Genomic DNA, 21,846 nt, shown 5'->3' with positions numbered 1-21,846 from the left:
TAATGTCTGGAACATAGTGAAGTGCTTAGCAAATGCTTGCTGACTTTTAATTTCTGATAGATTTTAAGTCTTCAATATAAACTCTTTATATTGGGGTGAGGAGAATACTTTCTATTTAAAAAAATTTCTTTGTGAACATCATTTAATCTAACCCTAGAGCAGGCATTTGACTTTAGGATGAAAGCAGTAATTGTGGAGAAAAGAGGTCCTAAGGGTAAATTGAGGGGACCAGCTGGAGCCTACTTAAGTTCAAATAGGACCAAATAGTACTTATCAACAAATACCACAGTGTAGTTATGTCTTGAGTTGACTGGAAAGTAAGGGAAAGCACCCTGAAATTTAATGATGAATAAAATCATCCATGGGAAAAGTCAATGCCTAACAATCTCAAGAAGGAAAAATGGAATAAATGGTGGAGCTTCAATAAAGTTAAAGAAGACATCAGAAGGGAGAGAATAAGCTTTTAATTTCTCCACATGCCATTTTACAATATTCAGTAACAGAGCAGGTTCAGGAAACATCATTGAAATAGTGCAACTGAGTACAAAGATAAATGATCATTCCCAATATGAGCTTCTAAAGTTTCATTCATTATTTGACCCACCATGTAATGGTTTTGAGTGGAGCACGAGAAATAAAGCACTGGGCTCTTGCTAGTTTGCAGAAGTGTCATGCAATAAGAAGTTATATCCTGCACCAGGTTTGTAGCAATTTTCCTTATTCTTAGAAAGAAAAGAGCTCCAATTGGCCATTAGATTTTTTTTGTTGTTGTTGTTGTTGTTTCCCCAAATCTCAGCAAACTTATTTTCTTATTTGCTCTTCATAATCTCAGATCTTTCAAATTATCTTTCTGTCCTCTTAATAGTATTATTATATAGCTCAGATGAGGGCAATGGTCAAAGTTCACCAAAGGGGTTAGCAGGGGAGATACGACAACATTTTACTTTTAAGGGGCAAAAATCAGGCAGATGCCATCTGAAATCTTTACCTTCTTGGGGTCAGCTTCAATCTGTGAAAACACGAACTTTTGATGATCTTTTCTGCCTAGGGACTGACCCAATTCAGTGAAATATTATCATACTACAGTCATGTAAATTTACATATAGGTTAAATAGATACAACATTCTTATAAACCAAGGTACAAATCAAAGATCATTTCGTGTGAAAATAAACATTTATAATTTTCATTTAATGACTTTAATGATAATTGAATTACCCTCTTAATGGTGGATAACTCTTAGGATTAATACTTTACCATCAAACTGTGAACAAATTTGGCACAGGAAAAAAAAAGTTTCCCCCTCATAATAAAACCAAATGACCTCATTAATTTCAGACACTCAGACAGCATCCTCAATTTCACCTTTGTTTTCTTCAGCATTCTTGATAGTTCCCACTGGCTTCAAACACTCCTTCAATGATATGGCATCCACCTGCTTCTCTTCATTTTCATTGGGTTCTTCATGGTTCCACTGATGGAGACAGTCCTGTTCTGAGTTGCTCCTGACATAGCCTGGTAAATTCACATGGCTATCAGGCTGTCTGTTGATATTCCTAGGAGCTTTGCCAGAGATTAGCACCAGACGGGCACTTGCCATCATCTGAGATTGGCTACTAGTACTATGAGTCACGTTGGTGAGACCAGTGCCATACCTATAGTTACCACATGGAGTTGTCCTTTTCCAGTCAACAGACAGATTCCATCTGGTCCATGTTTTCTTGATTTCAGCTTGAACCTAAAGCAAAATAATTTTATTATTATATAATTAATATATATTAATTAATTGATATATATATATATATATATATATTATGTGAATAAAAATGCAGTTTTTCTAAAAGTATTTGACCACTTTCAAGTTCTTTGCTAAAAGTGTATATGGAACCAAATAGAAATTGCTTATTGATAAGGAGAAGAAAGCATCTTCTGAAAGCAGACACAATAAGGAGCAATCTAACAAGTAAGTAATATTTGTTCAATGCTCATTATGGATAGAAGTGATAGAAATGTGAAAAAAAATTCATCATTGTTTCCTCAGGATTACTGTAAGAGGGAAGAAATGTGGAAAGGAGGAAAGTATTAAGAGTATCAACCAATGAGAAATTGGTTTCATTGGGTTAGAACTTATCCTCAGATTTTTGTTTCATCATGTTCATTCTCCAAGGAAAGAGTGATGTGGCATTCTAGAAGAGGGATACAGGGTGTACCCCATTCTTAAAATGCTCATGAAACTCAAAGATATTTGAAATAACATTTGCCATGACTTTTTCCTCCTAGGGAAAAAATGAAAAAATGAAACAGTAAACAAACACACATATACAAAGATACATATCTCAAAGACATAAAATTTCTCCCTAAAAATTCAATGAGAGTCCTTTTAATTTAATTTAATTTAAGAAAGCATGAACTTGTTCATTTCAAAACCTTGTCCATGTCCAGAATAAATAGTCAGCATCAATAGGAGCCATAGTTATATTTATTTTTTCTCCACAATGTCTTTTTCAGGGCTTACATCAGATTTGTAACAGTTTAGATCATCAGCAGAACTACCTTAAAAAATTTAGGTCATAATTTGCCACCAGTTTTTATTACTTCTAGTCAACTAAAACTACCTAACTTTTGCCCATAACCAGTTTTTAACAGGAGCAGTTAATGTAATGGGGTTTTTGCTCATCCAATTTCTTGAAAATGTGGACTAAATTTAGGCTTAAATGCGTGGAATATCAAAAAGAAAAGGTCAGTATCCTTGAGGCTAAGTTATCTAACTTGTTCTGGGAGGTTTTAAATCACTGTTTGGCAAATTTAGACACTACTTGGTACCTCTTTAATGATTTTATATACATTATCATTATTTTTGTACTTAAAGCATATCTAAAAGACCCCATGAGCAATTAGATGGCAGAGTAGTAGTGTCAGAACTGGAATCAGAAAAACATTTTTCTGAGTTCAAATCCAACCTCAGACATTTGCTAGCTGTGTTATCTTGAGCAAGTTACTTGACCCTGTTTGCCTCAGTTTCTGCATCTGTAAAATAGGCTGGAGAAGAAAATGATAAACCACTCTAGTATCTTTGCCAAAGAATGTCAAATGGATTCACAAAGAGTTGGATACAGATGAAATGACTGAACATAAAACACAACTACTCTAGTTCCCAAGAGGAAAGGGATCAAATTCCATTTAGACAAGTATGTAGTGGGCACTTAACAAATGCTTGTTGACTGGTTTTCTTCAGTGCCTAGCACTGTGTGTTGTATGAAGCAGATGCTTAATAGTGCTTGCTGAATCAAAATATTATTGAATTATACTAGGAATTGAGAAGTTTTATGACATCAGTAGAGTAGAATCATAGTTTCATGAATTGAAAATTAGAAGGAATATTAGAGAATTATCTAGTCCAATCTCATCATATTATAGATGAAGAAAATAAAATCTAAGGAGGTAAACAGATCTTTTGGGGGTTAAGCAGGTAGTCAATGTTAGATCCAAGATTCGAATCCTGAATTTGACTTGAGTAGAATGCCATGAAGAAATCTTTTCTAACAAGTTTTGTTAATTTTTATTGGACTTTGGCTTACTGGTCAAGCAGAGGAAAATGACTTCTCTTTCTCCTGTCTCTTAGCATTGGAAAAACTGTCACCTTTATAAGGTGACTTGAATGGTATCACATCCTTAACAAATGCTATTTTCAAATTACCTCTCCATTGCAGTAACAATAGATGATAGAAACAAAGAAACCCTGTAGAATGAAAAATCAGGAAGTTAGTATACTTGAGTATTCAAAGAAAGGGACAAATTATCATCTCTTTGATATATAGATATAAAAAATGTTTCACAAATTTCCAGACCATAGGAGCATAGATTTAAAACCTAAAGGGATCTTACTGGATATTTAGTCCAATTCTTTCAAAGACCTAAAGTGTTTATAGAGAGTAAATGTGAGAATTGGAATTTGAACTCAGATCATTTGACTCAAGATTTAATAGTCTTTGCATTTTACCACTCTTATTTCATTGGGTATTTATTTCTTCCTCAGTCATCTAAGTAATACAAGTAGTAGAACTTATTTCATTTCTAAATTTGTTTCCACTAATTCTAGCTATGTTATCATTGAAAGTCTACACAATATCCTTTTGTTATTTTTAGCTACCTAAAAAAGTCTAATAATGGCATCAAGTATGGTATAATGACAGAGTACTGAATCAGGATCAGTGTTGAGAGTTTCAACATACTCAACACCAACATGGAATAATGAAAAAAAAAAAAACAACATTGAACTTAGAGTAAGAAGACTTGAGAAGGAATCACAATTCTGTCACATATTTTACTTTTCTAAGTCTGTTTCCTTATATGTAAAATGGGAATGATTATACTTGTTTGAATAAACAAAGCAGTCTACTGGATAGAAATGGATAGATCTTTGACACTAATATCTTAGTGCCTCAGACAAATCTCTGTCTAAGGTAGAGTAACATTGTCCAGTTGCATTATAGGAGAGTTTTCCTACACTTATGAAATCACAGTTCTGAATCCCAACTCAATGACAACAAAATCTTAATTTGCTTACCTACCTATTTCTCAGGATCACTATAGGAATCAAATCAGGAATCAAATCAGTTAATCTGTATGAAAACTTTTTAAAACCTTATGCAGATATAAGGAGCTGTTAATTTCTGCTCCATCTGAAAATCACATCTGATAATCACATCCAATTAATTCTCCACCAAACAGATCATTATATATCCTGAATTTGTGTTTTCATTTATGTGAAAGGGCTCTTAGAGGTGATGCTCTTATGAACAAAGAATAAGCCAGCCCTGAAATGGTCAGCATAAAAAGAATAGGATTATGCTCTTACATGGTTGTGGAGTATGTACATTAGTCAAAGAGAAACAAGAAACTAGGGAAACTGGTCAAAATAAGGGCAAAACTGAGAAATTTATCATCTTTTTGTCCTTTATACCTGAAAAGAGTTAAAGAAGAGTTCACAGTGCATCCGGATTTCCCATCCTAATCCAGTGAAAGTGTGGGGCAGACACACAAACACAATATAATGGACCCCAAAGACCAAGATCAGAACAAAAGTAGACTTTGCAAGTTTTCTGAAAGAGAAAGACAAGATTTTTCTTGGAATTAATTATTGTATTTTAAAGTAAACCCTGTTTGCAGAAGAAATAATGAATCTCTGGTTTTTGTTTATTTTTTTGTTTGCTTTTTGGTCTATCTTGACTTATCCCCTTTTCAACCCAGCTATCATTGTCTCTTATTCTCCTTCCTTTTACTTCCAAATCATAAAGTGTATTGCAGTTTCATTTCCTCTAATTATTATCATTGACTTTTCCTTAATCTTGTTTTATTCCTTTAACTTAGTAGACTTTTTTCCAAGCATTAAGGGCTTGCAGTAAAAAGATTAAAATTTGGGAATTTGGGCAAATCACTTCAACTCTCTAAATAAATTTCTTTATTTGCAAAATGACTATAATGAGAATTCCAATTCACTGAATTTTCTTGAGAAAAATTCTTCGATCACAATATGAATTTTTGTGGTAATAGTCATAAAAATGAATTACTTTACATTGTCCTAAACATCCCTGATTTCTGAACTTAGGGTTAAGTGTCAGGCCAAGTATAGTCATTATAATAACCCAGCTTTCATGTAAAATATTTTTCCATTTTCATATCATTATGATACACATATGTGTATGTTTCCTGTTTGTTTTACTTTTCATCAATTGCTAAATCTCCCCCATAATTCTATGAATTCCTCATAACTATTGTTTCTCTTGGCACAATAATATTCCATTATATTCATATTCAAATCTGGTTTCAAATATTTACTAGCTGTGTGACCATGGATGCATTTAACTTCTGTTTGCATCAGTTTCATCATTTGTAAAACCATATTAATAACATCTCCTAGAGTTCTCATTAGGTTAAAATGTGATAATATTTTTAAGTGCTTTGCAAAGGTGAAAGTGCTATATAAATGATAATTCTATTTCTCCAAAAAGCTTTTTTCCTGTATAGGGGACCCATATTTATTATTATTATTATGATTATAGCTTTTTATTTACAAGACATATGCATGGGTAATTTTTCATATTGACCCTTGCAAACCTTCTGTCTCAACTTTTCCCCTCCTTTCCCTTACCTCCTCCTCTAGATGGCAGTTAGACCAAAATATGTTAATTATGTTAAAGTATATGTTAAATACAATAACTATATACATATTTATACTGTTATCTTGCTGCACCAGAAAAATTGGATTTAGAAATAAGGTAAAAATAACCTGAGAAGGAAAGCAAAAATGCAAGCAGACAAAAACAGAAGGAGTGGAAATACTATATTATGGTCTACACTCATTTCCCATAGTTCTTTCACTGGGTGTAGCTGGTTCTCTTCATTATTGAACAATTAGAACTGATTTGGTTCATCTCATTGTTGAAGAAAGCCACGTTCATCAGAATTGATCATCATATAGCATTGTTGATGAGGTGTATAATGATCTCCTGGTTCTACTCATCTTACTCAGCATCAGTTCATATAAGTCTCTCCAGGCCTTTCTGAAATCATCTTGCTGGTCATTTCTTACAGAAGAACAATAATATTCCATAACATTCATATACCACAACTTATGCAACCATTCTCCAATTGATGGGCATTCATTTTCCAGTTTCTAGCCACTAAAAAAAGAGCTGTCACAAACATTTTTGCTTATATGAGTCCCTTTCCCTTTTTTAAGATCTCTTTGGGATATAAGCCCAGAAGTAACACTGATGGATCAAAGGGTATGGACACTTTGATAACTTTTTGAGCATAGCTCCAAATTGCTCTCCAGAATGGTTGGATGCATTCAAAATTCCACCAACAATGTATCAATGGGACGCATATATTTTTAACCTTCTTGGAGTATATGTCTAACTGGGAGAATACAGAGTGTGAAAGTTTACCAGCAATTTAGTGACAGTACAATTCTAAATTACTTTCCATACTATCCTATTGCTTCACATTTTTACTGATTCTGTTGGAATTTGCACAGCTCCATCCAACACTGGTAGTTTTTGTTATCTTTGCCAATGTGCTAGTTGTGAAGTGAATTTGAATTTGAATCACCCTCTCATACTTTTTAACTATTTAGAAATGTCATATAATTGATAGCTTTCAATTCTTTGAGAACTATTTATTCATATTGTTTGATCACTTATCCTTCTGGGGGAATGAGCTCTTGGTTTTCTATATTTATTTGTGTTAGTTAACTGTATATCTTAGCCATTAAAACTGTAATAGAAACATTTGGCATGATTTTCCCCTCAAAAACAATTGCGTTTCTTATCTTAGTTGTGTTGATTGTACAAAAATCTTAAATTTCATGTAGTCAAATTCTCCTATTTTTACTCTTTTAATCTATTCCTTGTTTGGTTAAAAATTCTACCTCTGCCACAAATGTAAAAGGGATCAATCAAATTTTTCTTCTATTAAAAATATTGTGACATTTAACATCCAAGTTATATATTTAGTTGGAACCTACTGTGTAAGGTGTTCATTTAAATCTAATTTCTGCCAAATAGCTCCCTAGAAATTCTTAGTAATTTTAATAATAATGTTGAAAATATGGAATTCTTCACCAAGTCATTTATGTTTTGGAGTTTTTTGAGCATTGGGTTATTGTATGTTTCTGATAGTGTATATAATATTTCACTGATCTACTTTTCTATTTTTATAACCAGCAAAACTAATTTTTATGATCACTGATGTAGAATATAATTTGACATTTTGGAGTGCTAGTCCACTGAATTTCTATCTTCTCCCTCCATTATATCTTGTTCTTTCAAATTAATTTTATAATTTTTTTCATATCCATTTAAGGTATCCACCTGATAGTTTGATATGTCTGACACTATATATTTATTAGATTATATGGTACTGTTAGTTTTATTACACCATAGTAATGTCCATAATTATTTTCTTTTATGCTTAGGTAGAATGACTTTCAGATTTTTAAATATATTTTGAAGTTATTTTCAAAGAAGTTTCCCTTTCTATTAGCTCCTTCTGGATTTTATAATTGCTTCATAGAATTGCTATGGTTTTTATAGGTTTATTTTATAATCTGCTACTTTATTGAATCTGTTGATAGCTTCAATTAGTTTCTTTGCTGATTCTTCAGGGTTTTCTGAATACATCATAACATCATCAGCAAATAAAGATATTGTCGTGTCTTCTTTGCCTTTGTTTATGTCTTTTATTTCTTATTCTAACTTGTTTGTTCTCCTTAGCATTTCTAACACCATTTAAAATTACAGTGAAGAAAGGCGAGCATCCTTTATTTACTATTGAATTTGGGGTGGTTTTCTATTGCCGATATACTTTTTTTAGATTGTATTTTTATCATATTATAAATAACTAATTTTTGTGTTTTGATCCCAGTGAGAAAAATTTACAAAGTAAAAATTAGTAGATTAGGGGAAAAGGAATTTGTAATATTTGCCTTTATAAGCATTTGACAGGCATTGCTCTAAATCCTACATGATATACTTATACCTCAAAAGATTTCTATATGAAAAGTCCTTTTGTGGTTGTACTTTAGAGAGCTTTTTAAAAAGTATAACCGTGTTTTGTCAAAGGCTTTTTGTGAATCTATTGATATCATGAATTTTGAAAAAAAAATTAACATGGCTGTGTTCCATTTTTTTCATTTTTTAAATCATTTTTCCATTAGTATAAATCCAATTTGTTCAGAGTGAATTTTTTTATAATTGATGTTGTCTTTTTGATAGAATTTTGAAAAAATTAATTGAATATATATTTACTAAAGATCATCCTAATTTTTCTTATGCATCCCTAGTTTTCTCATCTCATCCTCATCATCCTCTTCTATTCTCTGCAAAGTATATTTCTTCTATTATTCCAAGTTCATCTTTAGAACTCTTTTCTTCAAAAGGACTCTCTGGAATAAATGTGAATATTATTTGATATTTCCTATGCTAACTATTTGAAGCTTGTTATTTTATGTCTCATCTGTAAGAAGCTTTCAACCCTCTGAATCAGAGGCTTTACTCTCTCTGTGGGATATCACCTAATTGCTGCTTCTCTAGTGCCAACTATTTTGTGGGCACTCAGTACATTTTAATTGAATTGACTACAGCAGAGAGGAATCATATTAACTTTACCCTTAGTGCCTTAGAATGTTTTTATAATACCAGTTTGAAAGAAAAAAAATTGCATTTTATTACTCTGGGGCAAGGATTTTTAACCTGGGGCTCTCATGATCCTAAAGAGTTTGGGAAACACTTTTGCATGCCCAAGAAGATGATGGGAAAAATTAATGCTTTATTTTCAACTATTGCTAACAGAAATTTAACTTCCAGTTAAGTATTTAAAAATATTATTCTGTCTTCACTTTGCATCATTTCCTTTGTTTTCTCATACTTCTCTGAATTTTTCATAACTATTATTTATTATAATTTGAATATAAAATTTATATTCAACAAAAACAATATAAATTTATTGCATTCATGCATCTTGGTTTGTTTAATAATACTTTCCACTTTAGCCTCCAAATAAAAGTAAGGTGAAAATATTAATAATTTGTGTGTCTCAGACATATCACAATCAGTCATTCATCTTCATTCATTCCTAATGGATGTTACTAAGATGGAGCTTAATGATCAAATTTTCCAGGATTAACTTTGGATCTTACTTGTTTCTACAACATCTTGGAAACAGGATGCTGACTTACTTGGCAGGCCTATCGCTACACAAATACATAACATTTGCATAGCATCCATTATCAATATAGCCAGGCTTTATAGACAGCTTTTAACAAGAAGAAATTAACATCTATGAAATGATTATACAAAATAATCAGGGAAGGGCCTAAGAGAATCACAAAATGCATGAAGTTAAATTTATTGGGTTCCTTTTGACAATGTGGATATTGTCCAAGTAAAACTTAGAAAAGGACAATTTTGCTTTCTAATATTTGAATGATTTAATGCTTTAAAACTATTGAAAAATTTTAAGATTATTTTTCCATGGCAGTTTATAAATATAAAGATGAGGATTCCAATTTTCCATTGTCTTGCCAAAAGACTGACAAGATAATTAAAAAAAAAACTTTCAAATTTTATAAATTCCTCTGATCTTAGCATAGCAACTCTAGAATAGCTGTTAATTAATTCCATTTTAGAGTCAGTTTTAAAATAATATAGTACTGTTTAAAAGAAGGAAATATTTATTTTTAGGAGTGATAATTTGTGCATTGTGTATGGCTTCTTCTTAATTTTCATGCTTTCCCAGGAGACCAGATCAATGCTTATAAAATGAAAACAGTATTTAAGTGGGAAGTATTTATTAAAATAAATTTCATCTCATGATTTAATATCATAATTTCATAATCTTATTATCAATAGATTTAATGTCATGCATTATTATTTTTAACATAACTAAGTTATATGAGAATGTGAAAACATATTTTGAAATAAGTATAATATTTGATTGAAATTTAAATTTAACTAATGTTAGCACAAAACTATCTTTTTTATGCATTTATTTTCAAAGCAAGAATTGGATCAGAATTTCAGCCTTATTATTTATAGAATGAAACCTTTCTGAATACATGGTGATAAGATTGCAGAAAGCAATTAATAGATTTTCATAGTCAATATAGAGAAAAGGGTGGGAAAAAAATCAATCTCTTCTTCATAATTACTACTCATAAGTTCACTCATACCATCTAAACATAATTATAGCAAATTCCTTATTAGAAAAAAGAGAATCCCATTTTTCAGTGCCTTAGAATTCTCAATTCATTTTTATCTGACAGTATATGCTTTGTGGCTGGCTTGTGGAGGGAGGATCAGTCATTAAATTAAGTCACAAGAGAATAATGACTATATCAATGACCCAACACAAAACAATTTTTTAAAAGGGTCATCTCAAGGAAACCTTGAAAATAGAACAGAAGAAAAGGAAGATAGTAACTCAGAGTCAAGAATATTTGCTAATTAGAAAAATTCAATTAGAAGTTAAATGAAAATATAATCACATTATATATTTGTATCAAATTGGCTGCCCCTGCCAAACCTTTAATGATGTCCCTCCTTTTCACTTCTAAGGATATCTCTTTTTCTATAAGAATTAACTCAAGGATCACCTTTTGTATGAAGCTTTTACTGATTCCCTCTGAGTGCTAGTACCCTCCCTTCCAAACTATCTCATCTTTAAATATATTGCATGTATTTGTACTTATTCTCATTATAGTTTTTCTGTATACATTTATACATTTACTTCTTGCATTTTAAATAAATTTTTTTAGAATCCAGATTATTTTATTTTTTGTATTTGGATCCTGTTAAATTGTGAGCACAGACTATCTTTTCCCTCTTTCTGTATCCTTAGTGGTTATCACAATGTTTGGCTCATGAGTACTTGAAAAATATTTACTTATTAGTGTTTATTAAATGACAAGGAATAATTTGATTTTGAAATCAGGAGCTATTAGGATGCTTCTCTCTAAAGAGATGATGAAATAGTTGTTGTAGGTTCAAACAATCAATTAACAATCATTTGTTAAGTGATTATTTTGTTTCAGACACTGTACCAAGTTCCAGTAAAAAATGAAAGTCATCCTTGAACTAAAAGAGTCTAAATTCTAATGCAAGAGAACACATACATAAATAGGCATATAAAACATGTAGATTAGATGAAAATTAACTTTGAATGGATGGCAGTAGTAACTGGAAAAAGGAGAAGGGAAGACTAGGAAAGACCATCTATCTAAGATAATATTTGAGTTGTGTTTTGAAGAAAGCCAGAAATTTAGAGGTAGAAGGAATCTTGTAGATAATGTGGTCCAAAGAGGAGAATTCTTGGATTTATAAAGATGAAGTGATTTGCTCAAGATTCTAGTAAATTGCAAGGCCAGAATTCAAACTGAGGGGCGCTATAGAGTAGTAAATTTTATTTTAAAAAGGGTATCCATATGGTAGCAAATAGTTTCTGTTTAGGAAAAGAAAGTCTTGTTCTAGTCCTAGGTTCATATGTGGGAAGGGGTAATCAAATTCTCCCCAAAAACCAGCATCCAAAACCAAATATTAGATGTAAAATTCTTTGTTTCAGCTAAAATTACATGACTGAAACTTCATTTTTGTGAATGTAAGAGAAAAAGTGTTAGAGAAAGCAGAGAAGATTGGGCATAGGTGGGCATGAGAAGGAAGATGGCAGAGTAAGCGCTGAAAAGGCAGATGTGATGCTATATATTTGCTGTCCTCTTTCTTTTATGAGATTTGGGGTATATTAATAATTTTTTTTAAATTTCCAGTGATTTTTTTTATTGCCAATGGTGTTAGCATCATATCTAAAGGGTTAGTGAAGAACAGAAATCTATTACTCACTCTATATTAGCTACTATGTGACTATCATGAGGAGGGATGATTGGTATGAAAATATTTCATTTTTTCTTTGTATTTCAGAGATGTCATGATTTTACTACCAAACAAAACATTACTCAAAAGACTGATTTCAGATACTGACCTATCTAATGATGATTAAGGGAATTTTTTTCTTTTGTGTATTTGTCCATTTAAACATTTTTTGAAAAGCTTAATATGCTGATGTCATGAAAAACTCTGCTCTAACCCCACCTAAACAGTAGTCACTGCATGATCTTGACCCTTTCCTCATTATTAAATGATGTGATTAGATAATATTGTCTTCAAGGTCTCTTCAAGTTTCATTTAGTCTGTGGAAGGAGGATAGAATTTTCATGTTCTTCTAAAGGTTTTTCATTAAATTCTCCATTAATGTGAAGATGAATCTATAGCTTTTATTTGGCTTGAAAGCTTTGATTGTGGAAGTAAATATTCAAATCCACTTCATTATCTAAGAGAGAAGAGTATAATTAACACCTTTGAAGGTTTTTTTTAAAAAAACATTTTGTGGGACTAATTAAAATGAAAGAATGAATGTATTTGTTCTACTGGATTTCCTGACCACATTTTGTGGGAGAAGAGATATGAGAAGGAATAAGTGGTCAAAGTATTTTGGGGGACTCTGAAATCATCAAAAAGAGCTGATATTGAATTTGACAATATTTGAGAAAGACCCAAGTCCAGAAAATGAGTTAGAGTTGAAGAAAAAGACACACTGGAATAGTAGAAAGGAGAGAAGTAGGTGACTTAAGGAGATGGAGGGCTGTATTTCAATAATTGAGCCATGGACTAAAATTTATATACAAATACACAAAATTGATATAAAAACAAGATGAATTATAGACTCTAATGACAATAGACAAATTTGAATTCGTTCTTAGGTGTTACTAAGATATAAAGGAATGAAATCTCTAAGTAGCTATGACTTTAAAAGGATATATTTTAAAAATAGAAGATAAAAAGGGTGGACTTAGAATAATATTATATATTAAGAAGGCATATTTAGATAAGAAAATCCAGGAACTAGAAGAGGAATGCATAATGAAGGGCATTTATGTGAAAATCACAGAAGTGTGACTATCCAAGAACTGATATTATGGTATGTGCCATAAAGTAATGATAAAGTAAAAGGATTTAAGAAAAATACTGCTTAACTATTGCAAAGTAGAATGGGCTTCTTCTGGAAATAATTGGGATTCTTGTCACCTAAATAAAGGGTAGATGACCTTTGTATTAGTGCAGGGATTCTCATTCAGTAATTATATAGGGTATTCCGGTGACTAACAGTGACCCTTCTAACTAAGATTCTAGGTCTCTAAACAAAGCAAATCCATCATAATAATTTGGGGAATGCTCGTTGTTTCTGTATTTAAGATAATACACAATTTATCTGAAGTAGATCAGTTTAAAGCATATGAAGAGAAAGAAAAGGCGCCACCTGCCAGTGGCTGCTGGAGGTCTAACTCATACCTGTAGATTGAATCTCTTCATGTGAGAAGATGATGATGATACAAGGAGATTAAGAGGCAGTTGAGTTCTCTGACCTCTCTCCTCTTGCTTCCAATTTATTTCATTCCCAATCCACAAGGAATATCTGCAAAGGCTGCTTTACTCCTTCAAGTGTTATGATTCACAGCTGTGGAGGATCTTGGAGAATTGAACTGCCCCTTCACCTAGACATGGTCCTTAATAATATTCTATGCTAGCACCAAAAATGACAATTATGTTTGTAAACATCACTTATATTTTCATAAAATATATCCAAGCTTTTCTATCAATGAAATAAGAACAGGGTAATAAACTAAACATTTCTTATAAACGTTTGTTTCTTTGATTTCTGATTTTTTTCTTACATAGAGATATCAAGACAAACCTTTGATGGATTCCTATCCCACTATTACCTGTATTGTTTTCTTGTATCATATCCCACAGCATTGGTCTCCCATATTTTAGTGGCCAGGACCCTCACAGTGTTGAGGAATAAAATAAAGTTCAGCTGAAAAACAAAATATGAGAAAAAAATCAGCTATGCTTCAATTTGTTTTGTATAAATAAATATGAACCACACTTCTGGCTACATATCCTGGGGCTCAGTCTTGAAAATCATTCATCCTAGTTGAATAAAATATCTTAGAGGTATCCATGTAATCTATTTTCAATTGCAATCTATATAGCAGGACTTAGCACATGCTACATGTCACCTTAAACACTGCATTAGGTGAGAGAGATATTTTAAAAAGAGTGAAGAACAGTATTAGAAAATGAAATTGGCTGATTAACTTAAATACTAGTATTAACTTTATTCTGACAGATCATAAACACCTACAGGAGATATTTTAAATGGAATGTATCAAGGAATTTTATAGGCAAACTTTTTAACATTATCAATCATTTATTAAGACTGAATGGTGTACTGGATTAAAAAAAATATTTTTTGACTTGGGAAGGTGAGGCCTTTTGATATATAGTTTTTGTCTTATTGTCAGTGAATCATTTAACTGTTTTTCTTTTTTTCTTTCTTTAATTATAGAACAAATTTATTTTATTTTCAGTGTATGAAACAAAACAAGCACTTTCATAACACAGCAAAATAAAAGATACCTCCATAAGTTGTAGATTAGTCACCAAGTTCTATTGGTAAGAGCAGTTTTTTTCACTAGGAAGGCCCTATACCTTAGTGAAACACTATGCTAGATATTAGAGGTGAAATAATAAAACATTTTTTCCGCAAGCAGTTTTCTATCTACTAGAGAAAAAAAATTATATATATATATATGCAGATAAGTAAATACAAATATAAAATATATGCAACAAGAAATATACATAGATTCTCTTGGAAATCATGTACACTTCAGGGAAAGAGTTATAGTCATACATGGGGAGAAGGGAGTCAATGCCTACTGTACAAAAAATATTGTCTAGCTGGTCCACCCAGAATTTCCCATGTTCCACAAGCATCTTTAGTATTTTTGACATGAGAGAACAATATGGTATAGTGAAAAGAGTTTGTATCTGAATTCTGCTTATGGAAACTTTAATTCATGTAACCACAAACAAGTTGTTTCACCTCTGATTCTGGCTCCTATTGATAAACAGTTTACTTTAATACTGATGGGTGATAGGGTGGGAAGTGAAAGAGCTGTTTCAGTGCTAGGCCTGGGCTCTGTATCTTGCCCTTTCTTTTTTTTTTTCAAAACATAATTACAATGAACAATAATAAATACCTGAAAGAATAATAGATTTCACATCTTGCAAATTTAAAGACCAATTTATTCAAGTTCTTGTCTCATCCCACAGGCTTTGCACAAATCCTCTTATGCAGAAAAAATCAGAACTTGCTGAACAATCCAAAACTGTCCATTTCTTGGTGAATTCTAAATGGCTGGCTGTCTCCTGGGAATTTGGCTGTGTGGTTAACTCAAATGAAATATTTTTCTTAGAATAATTTTCAGCATGATGTGATTTTCATGACATTCAAACTTTATTTTCTAACAATTTTTGTAATTTCTTACAATAATTCATACAGGAATATCAATACAATAAATTATCTATGGGACAAGGGGAACAAATTCTTAGCTCAGATGCTAGTAGATTAGCTTACCATGTCCCTGTATACTGCAGAGCCATACTTGCTTATTGTTATTTATCTTTTAAAACAAAAACTTCATTGTCTTATATCATTCTAAAATCCTTTATAGGCACAGTATACATAAGCAAATTTTCTAATGGAGCTATCAGGATAGTCATGTCATACCACTAAAAAAAAAAAATGATTGATTGATGATCATATTGATTCAGTACTAGAAAACTAGATCATTCCAAGAAATTAGATTTACAAGAGTCAAAAGTTATTTTAAAAAATTACTCAAAGTTTAGCAAAACTCAAAACATCAATTATTTTAGGAAAAGATTCCATATTTGACAAAAATTACTGGGAAAAACAGTAATCATTTTGCCAGAAACTAGATGTTTAGATCAACATCTTATAGAATATATAATAATAATCCCAACCTGAATATAAAAGGTTATATAATTAAAAAGAACACTTTAAGAAGGTAACTCTTGTTAACCATAACAAGTAGGTAATTTCTAGCCAAACATGCAATGTATGTGATCATTAAAAAAAAAAAAAAGAAAAGAAATTACATAAAATTAAAAAAAAAACCTTTCACATGACAGAAGTTACAGCTAAAATAAGAAAAAAATGTAGAAAAGAATATTAACAATCATGATTTATACATTTGATATCTAAGATATATATGAAACCAATAGATAAGAGGTAAATGATGTAAAAATTTTAAAGTATAATGTCTTTTGTTGTTATATCACAGTCCTTTATAATTTTTACATATAAAATACAAATACACAATTATGAGTTTGTGTGCCTATATGAACAAACACAAACACACACATATATTACTCTTTTCAAAACATTTGAAATAATGTATGATTATGTTAATATTCATTAGAATTATATATATATGTGTGTGTATATATATATATATATATAAAATATAATCAGCAAAACCAAGCAACATATTATTTTTCCCATCTGTATAATAGTTTTCTATCTGTGTAATAAAGAAGATAAGGACTCAACTTTTTTCCATGGCCTATATAGATCATTTTAATTTCACAATAGTCAATTTCATTGTTATTTTCAATTACATTGTTGGAGTACTTAAGTGGAGGCTCACTCACCTAACTGAGCCAATAGAGCATTGGATCTGGAGTCAGGAAGAGCATGAGTTCAAATCCTGCCTCAGACACTTATTAGCTATGTACCTTGGGCAAGCTACTTTCATATAATTGTGTCTGCCTTAATCCACTGGAGAAGGAAATGGCAAACCATTTCACTATCTTTGCCAAGAGAATCCCATACACAGATTTGGTGTGTAATGGTCAATGAAAAAGCAGAAATAACTGAAGAACAAGTAATTATTTCCCTAGTGTCCTCTTCACTTTGCATTAATTCATATTAATTCTAATGCTTCTCTAAACAGTTTATTTTTATCATTTATCATGGTGAAGTACTAATATTCAATTACATCCATCCATGTGTCATCATTTTTTTTTGACCATTCTCCTTCCCCCATCCTGCCCAAGTATTCGTAGGTGATGATATCTTGGTTTGTACCACTATTTAATGAGGTGGGTAGGCCATGCTCACTTCAGGATTGACTAATTATTATCAAGGCATTTGTCTTCCTCCCCAGTAGCCTTGCCCTTGAGCTACTACCCTACCTATCACTTTCTCCACTATTCTGTTTTTTTTTTTTTTTTTAATCATTAAAACATAAATTCCTTTAGGTTAGGGCTTTTTTGTATTTTTTTTTTGCTTTTATTTTTGTACTTGGGTGTATAACAACAATATCTGGACATAAAAACACTGAAACAATGTTTTCTATATCACTAATGAGTATTTTTATTGTTGTTTGAGTTCTTTGCTTTCACAAAAGTGTTGCTATGACTATTTTGGTGTATAAATGGGCTCTATTATCTGCCTTTGGTTTACCCAGGGGAAAGTATACTTCTATCAGTGGAATATTTGGACCAAAGATTTTGAATATCATATTCACTAATGTAATATTATATTCCAAGCTCTCTGCAACTTTGTAGTGGTGGCTGCTACATCTTGTGTAATGGTGACTTTAGCTTCTCAGATCTTTAATTCTTTTTTTAAACCTAGTTATTAATTGTTAAATTTAATTTTAAACTAGGATATTTATTGATTTTTGCTACAAGGTTCCTGGGAATTTTAATTGTGGAATTTCTTTCATGAAGTGACTACTGGATTTCATTTCAATTTTTCTCTTCGATTCTATGAGATATAAGCATAATTTCATTATATAATTATACCCAGATTTTCAGGGAGTCTAATGATTCTTATATTCTCTCTTTTAGCTCTTTTGTAGATCAGCTGTTTCTATAAGAAATACCTTACATGTCCTATTTTTTAGTCCTTTGACATTGTTGAATGTTTTCTTGTTATTTCATGGAATTATTAACTTTCATTTGTTTTATTCAAAGTTTCAGAGAGTCTTTCTTCAGTAAGATTATTGTAATGGGCTGAGGCTTGAGTTGATGCACTGAGGTCCCAAGCACATGAGGCTAAATAGTAATTGGACCATACTCTATTAATATATAAGCTTGGAGAAAGAATGGCCCCAGCCCACTCTTTGTGCAAGTCCTGATGTGTTGTATAGGAAATGACAATTTTGGTGGGTGGAGGCAGGGGAGTGGAAAAGGAAGGGGAAGGAGAGACTTTTGGGATTGCTATTGCGACGGTTTGCTCAGTTCGGATAGCTCTCTGTTAGCTGGCTTCCTGTTGCAGCTGCCCATATTGCTATAGCAATCTTTCTTGCCCATATTGCTATCACAATCTTTATTCACCTCTTCACTTCAATAAATATTGAAGATTTTTCCCTTAACCTGAATTCCTGACTCCGGGTGATTTTAAATACGCGGTCATTACATTTGGCGGGTGGTTCTGTTGCTGATTGTGCTCACTATTGAAAGAGTGTGGCAGTTATGGCGTTTGACTCATGGACACAGAAAATCATTGGACTTCAAAACCCTTAGAAATCATTGGATTCTCTGAGACATTAGATTGTTGTAGGACTTTAAATCCCTCAGGAATCATTGGATTTTTTGAGACATAGGACTTGAAAGCCCTCAGGAATCATTGGATTTTCTGAGAAATGATAAGACTGTTACAGGACTTCAAAATCTGCTGGAATCATTGGATTCCCTAAGATATAAAAAAACTTTTGCTGGACTTCAAAAACTTGGGGGGATCATTGGATTCCCTGATATGTGAAGCAATGGGCAATAGATTGGTTTTGGACTATCTCTTGGCTGCTGAAGAGGTGTATGTGTGACTGCTGTTCACATACTCTCCTTCTAGGACTTCTGGCAATCATTTACATCATAATGTTGATTTATATTGTTTGTTATACCTTTACTTGGATGTATAATTCATGTTTGTTACACCACATCAAGCCTGCACTGACTGTGGGGAGAGTCATCACTAATAGCCTCTGCATTGTTGCTATGTGCTATGTGCTATGTGTTCCCATGCTGATGGGTTTGTGCATAATAAGACCCTTGAGCCCAGAAACCTGCTAGCAACCCCCACTTCCCTTTGGTGCTTTTCATCTCCCTTCCTGAGATGTCAGGGGGGTCGTGATCACCTCCTTTTTGGTGCTTTTACCTCCTTTCCTGAGAAGTCAGGGAGGGTGTGATCACTTCCCCTTGGGGGCTCTGACCTCCCTGAGGAGTCAGAGATGGCATGATCACCTGTGTTCTAAAACAAAAGAAAGCGGGAGATGTAATGGGCTGAGGCTTGAGTTGATGCACTGAGGTCCCAAGCACATGAAGCTAAATAGTAATTGGACCATACTCTATTAATATATAAGCTTGGATCTGCAAACATATATTGTATCTAGGATATACTGCAACATATCCAACATATAAAGGACTGCTTGCCATCTAGGGGAGGGGGTGGAGGGAGGGAGGGAAAAAAAAATCGGAACAGAAACGAGTGTCAATATAAAGTAATTACTAAATAAAAATAAAATTAAAAAAAATAAAATTAAACAAAAGAAAACAAAATATATATATATAAGCTTGGGGAAAGAATGGCCCCTGCCCACTCTTTGTGCAAGTCCTGATGTGTTGTATAGGAAATGACAATTTTGGTGAGTGGAGGCAGGGGAGTGGAAAAGGAAGGGGAAGGAGAGACTTTTGGGATTGCTATTGCGACGGTTTGCTCAGCTTGGATCGCTCTCTGTTAGCTGGCTTCCTGTCGCAGCTGCCCATATTGCTATAGCAATCTTTCTTGCCCATATTGCTATCACAATCTTTATTCACCTCTTCACTTCAATAAATATTGAAGATTTTTCCCTTAACCTGAATTCCTGACTCCGGCTGATTTTAAATACGCAGTCATTACAGATTATATACTTCTTGTGCTCTTTCTAAGTCTTAGGTCTATTTTTTCAGTTATTTCCCCTAGCATTCTTATTTCATCTATAAAATTATCAAAAATCCCTTTTTGATAATCTGAAAATTTGATATCATTTTGATAATGATTTGATAATATCTCGATGCATTTGTTTCAGTAATTCTGGTTGCACTTGTGAATCTGTGTTTTACTTTGAAGTTTATTCTTTAGATGCTTCGGAATTAATTTCTTCATTGATGTTTGTGACTTGGATGTTCCTGTCATCATAATAACTCTCATGGTGGGATCTGGATTTTTTTTTTTGTCATTCTCCCAGAATTATTTTCAAAATAAAAACTTTAGATAGGGACAAGTACCTCCCGCTTTTGGAAGGAAATTCTGGGGCTTTCTTGGTTTTGTATTCTCTTGGATCCTCTTGCTGCTCCTTTCTCCAGACATTAAGTACTATATAGGTCTGACAGAGAATACTCTGGGAACCTACAAACTTTCAATGAATCTAAAGTGATCAACCTAGCATGCAGTCTAATTGCTCTTCTATACTTGTTTGAATTTTGCAAATTCCTGAACCTGGTTTAAGTCCAGGCCTCGAAGTATGGACTTGTCTCTCATAGAGCTCCATTAGATAGCTGCTGGTTCTGACCAAAAACAGCTGGCAGGCTTGTAGATTCAGAAGTACAGAAATATAGTTTTCCTCTTATTTTGGGCTCTCTGTCTTGGAAAATCTCTACATGATTTTGCTTGAAATTGGCAGTATCTGAGGTGTTAATGCAGGCCCAGAATCATATGTCTACTGCTTGCTTCTGTTCTTGTTCCTTACTCACTGAATAGTTTCAGGCTCATGATTGCCTCTTACCCCATTCTTTCATATCTAGACACAGATCTTCTCATAAGTCCCCATTGGACCAAGTGAACATTGAGTAATTTAAGAATTAATAAAGAATCTAAAGAATAAAAAATTAAATGGTTATCTTTTTACTTTAAAAAAAATTATTGGATTACTTGAGTAGAAGTGGTCATAATGCTTCATTCTTTTTGTCATGTCTGGGATTAAAATATAGAAACTGGTGTGTGTGTGTGGGGGAGAATGCTTTCAGAAATATCTACAAAATTCAATTTTTATAACAAAAGGCATTGAGATAAATAATTATTCCTGTTAGAATTTTTTTAAAAAATGTTTTTATCAGTAAATATTTTGATATGAATGTAGAAAAACTAGATGGAGTTCAGAGAAGTATAACAGCATAATTATCTGGATATAATACATCTTTAATCAAAGGTTGTTGAAATGAGACAATGGACCAAGCAAAACTGAAGAAATATGAATTGTTTGGAAAAGCATAAAGAAAGATAAGGATATCTTTGATTATTGATTAATTTAAAGTTGGGAAAATTTGGCTAAATATATGGAAGAAAATCTTTTTTTTTTATTTTTTAGAGCACCATTATAGTAA

The 21,846-nt window shown here is 32.2% G+C and overlaps 1 protein-coding gene across 1 annotated transcript in view; it reads right to left on the bottom strand.

Annotated features, from left to right (window-relative positions):
- Positions 1 to 448: 448 nt before the first annotated feature.
- Positions 449 to 21,846, bottom strand: part of PTH2R (parathyroid hormone 2 receptor) — an 85,419-nt gene continuing 64,021 nt past the window's right edge. The window contains exons 7-10 of the mRNA XM_051983662.1: positions 14,331 to 14,425; positions 4,962 to 5,100; positions 3,696 to 3,737; positions 449 to 1,736 (exon numbers count right to left, since the gene is read on the bottom strand). Of these exons, the coding sequence (XP_051839622.1) occupies positions 1,341 to 1,736; positions 3,696 to 3,737; positions 4,962 to 5,100; positions 14,331 to 14,425 (672 nt within the window). The 3' untranslated portion in view covers positions 449 to 1,340. The remainder of the gene's footprint in view (positions 1,737 to 3,695; positions 3,738 to 4,961; positions 5,101 to 14,330; positions 14,426 to 21,846) is intronic.

Source organism: Antechinus flavipes, chromosome 3 (assembly GCF_016432865.1).
Source record: "Antechinus flavipes isolate AdamAnt ecotype Samford, QLD, Australia chromosome 3, AdamAnt_v2, whole genome shotgun sequence".
Taxonomy (NCBI): domain Eukaryota; kingdom Metazoa; phylum Chordata; class Mammalia; order Dasyuromorphia; family Dasyuridae; genus Antechinus; species Antechinus flavipes.
This window is presented reverse-complemented; position numbering and strand designations above follow the sequence as displayed.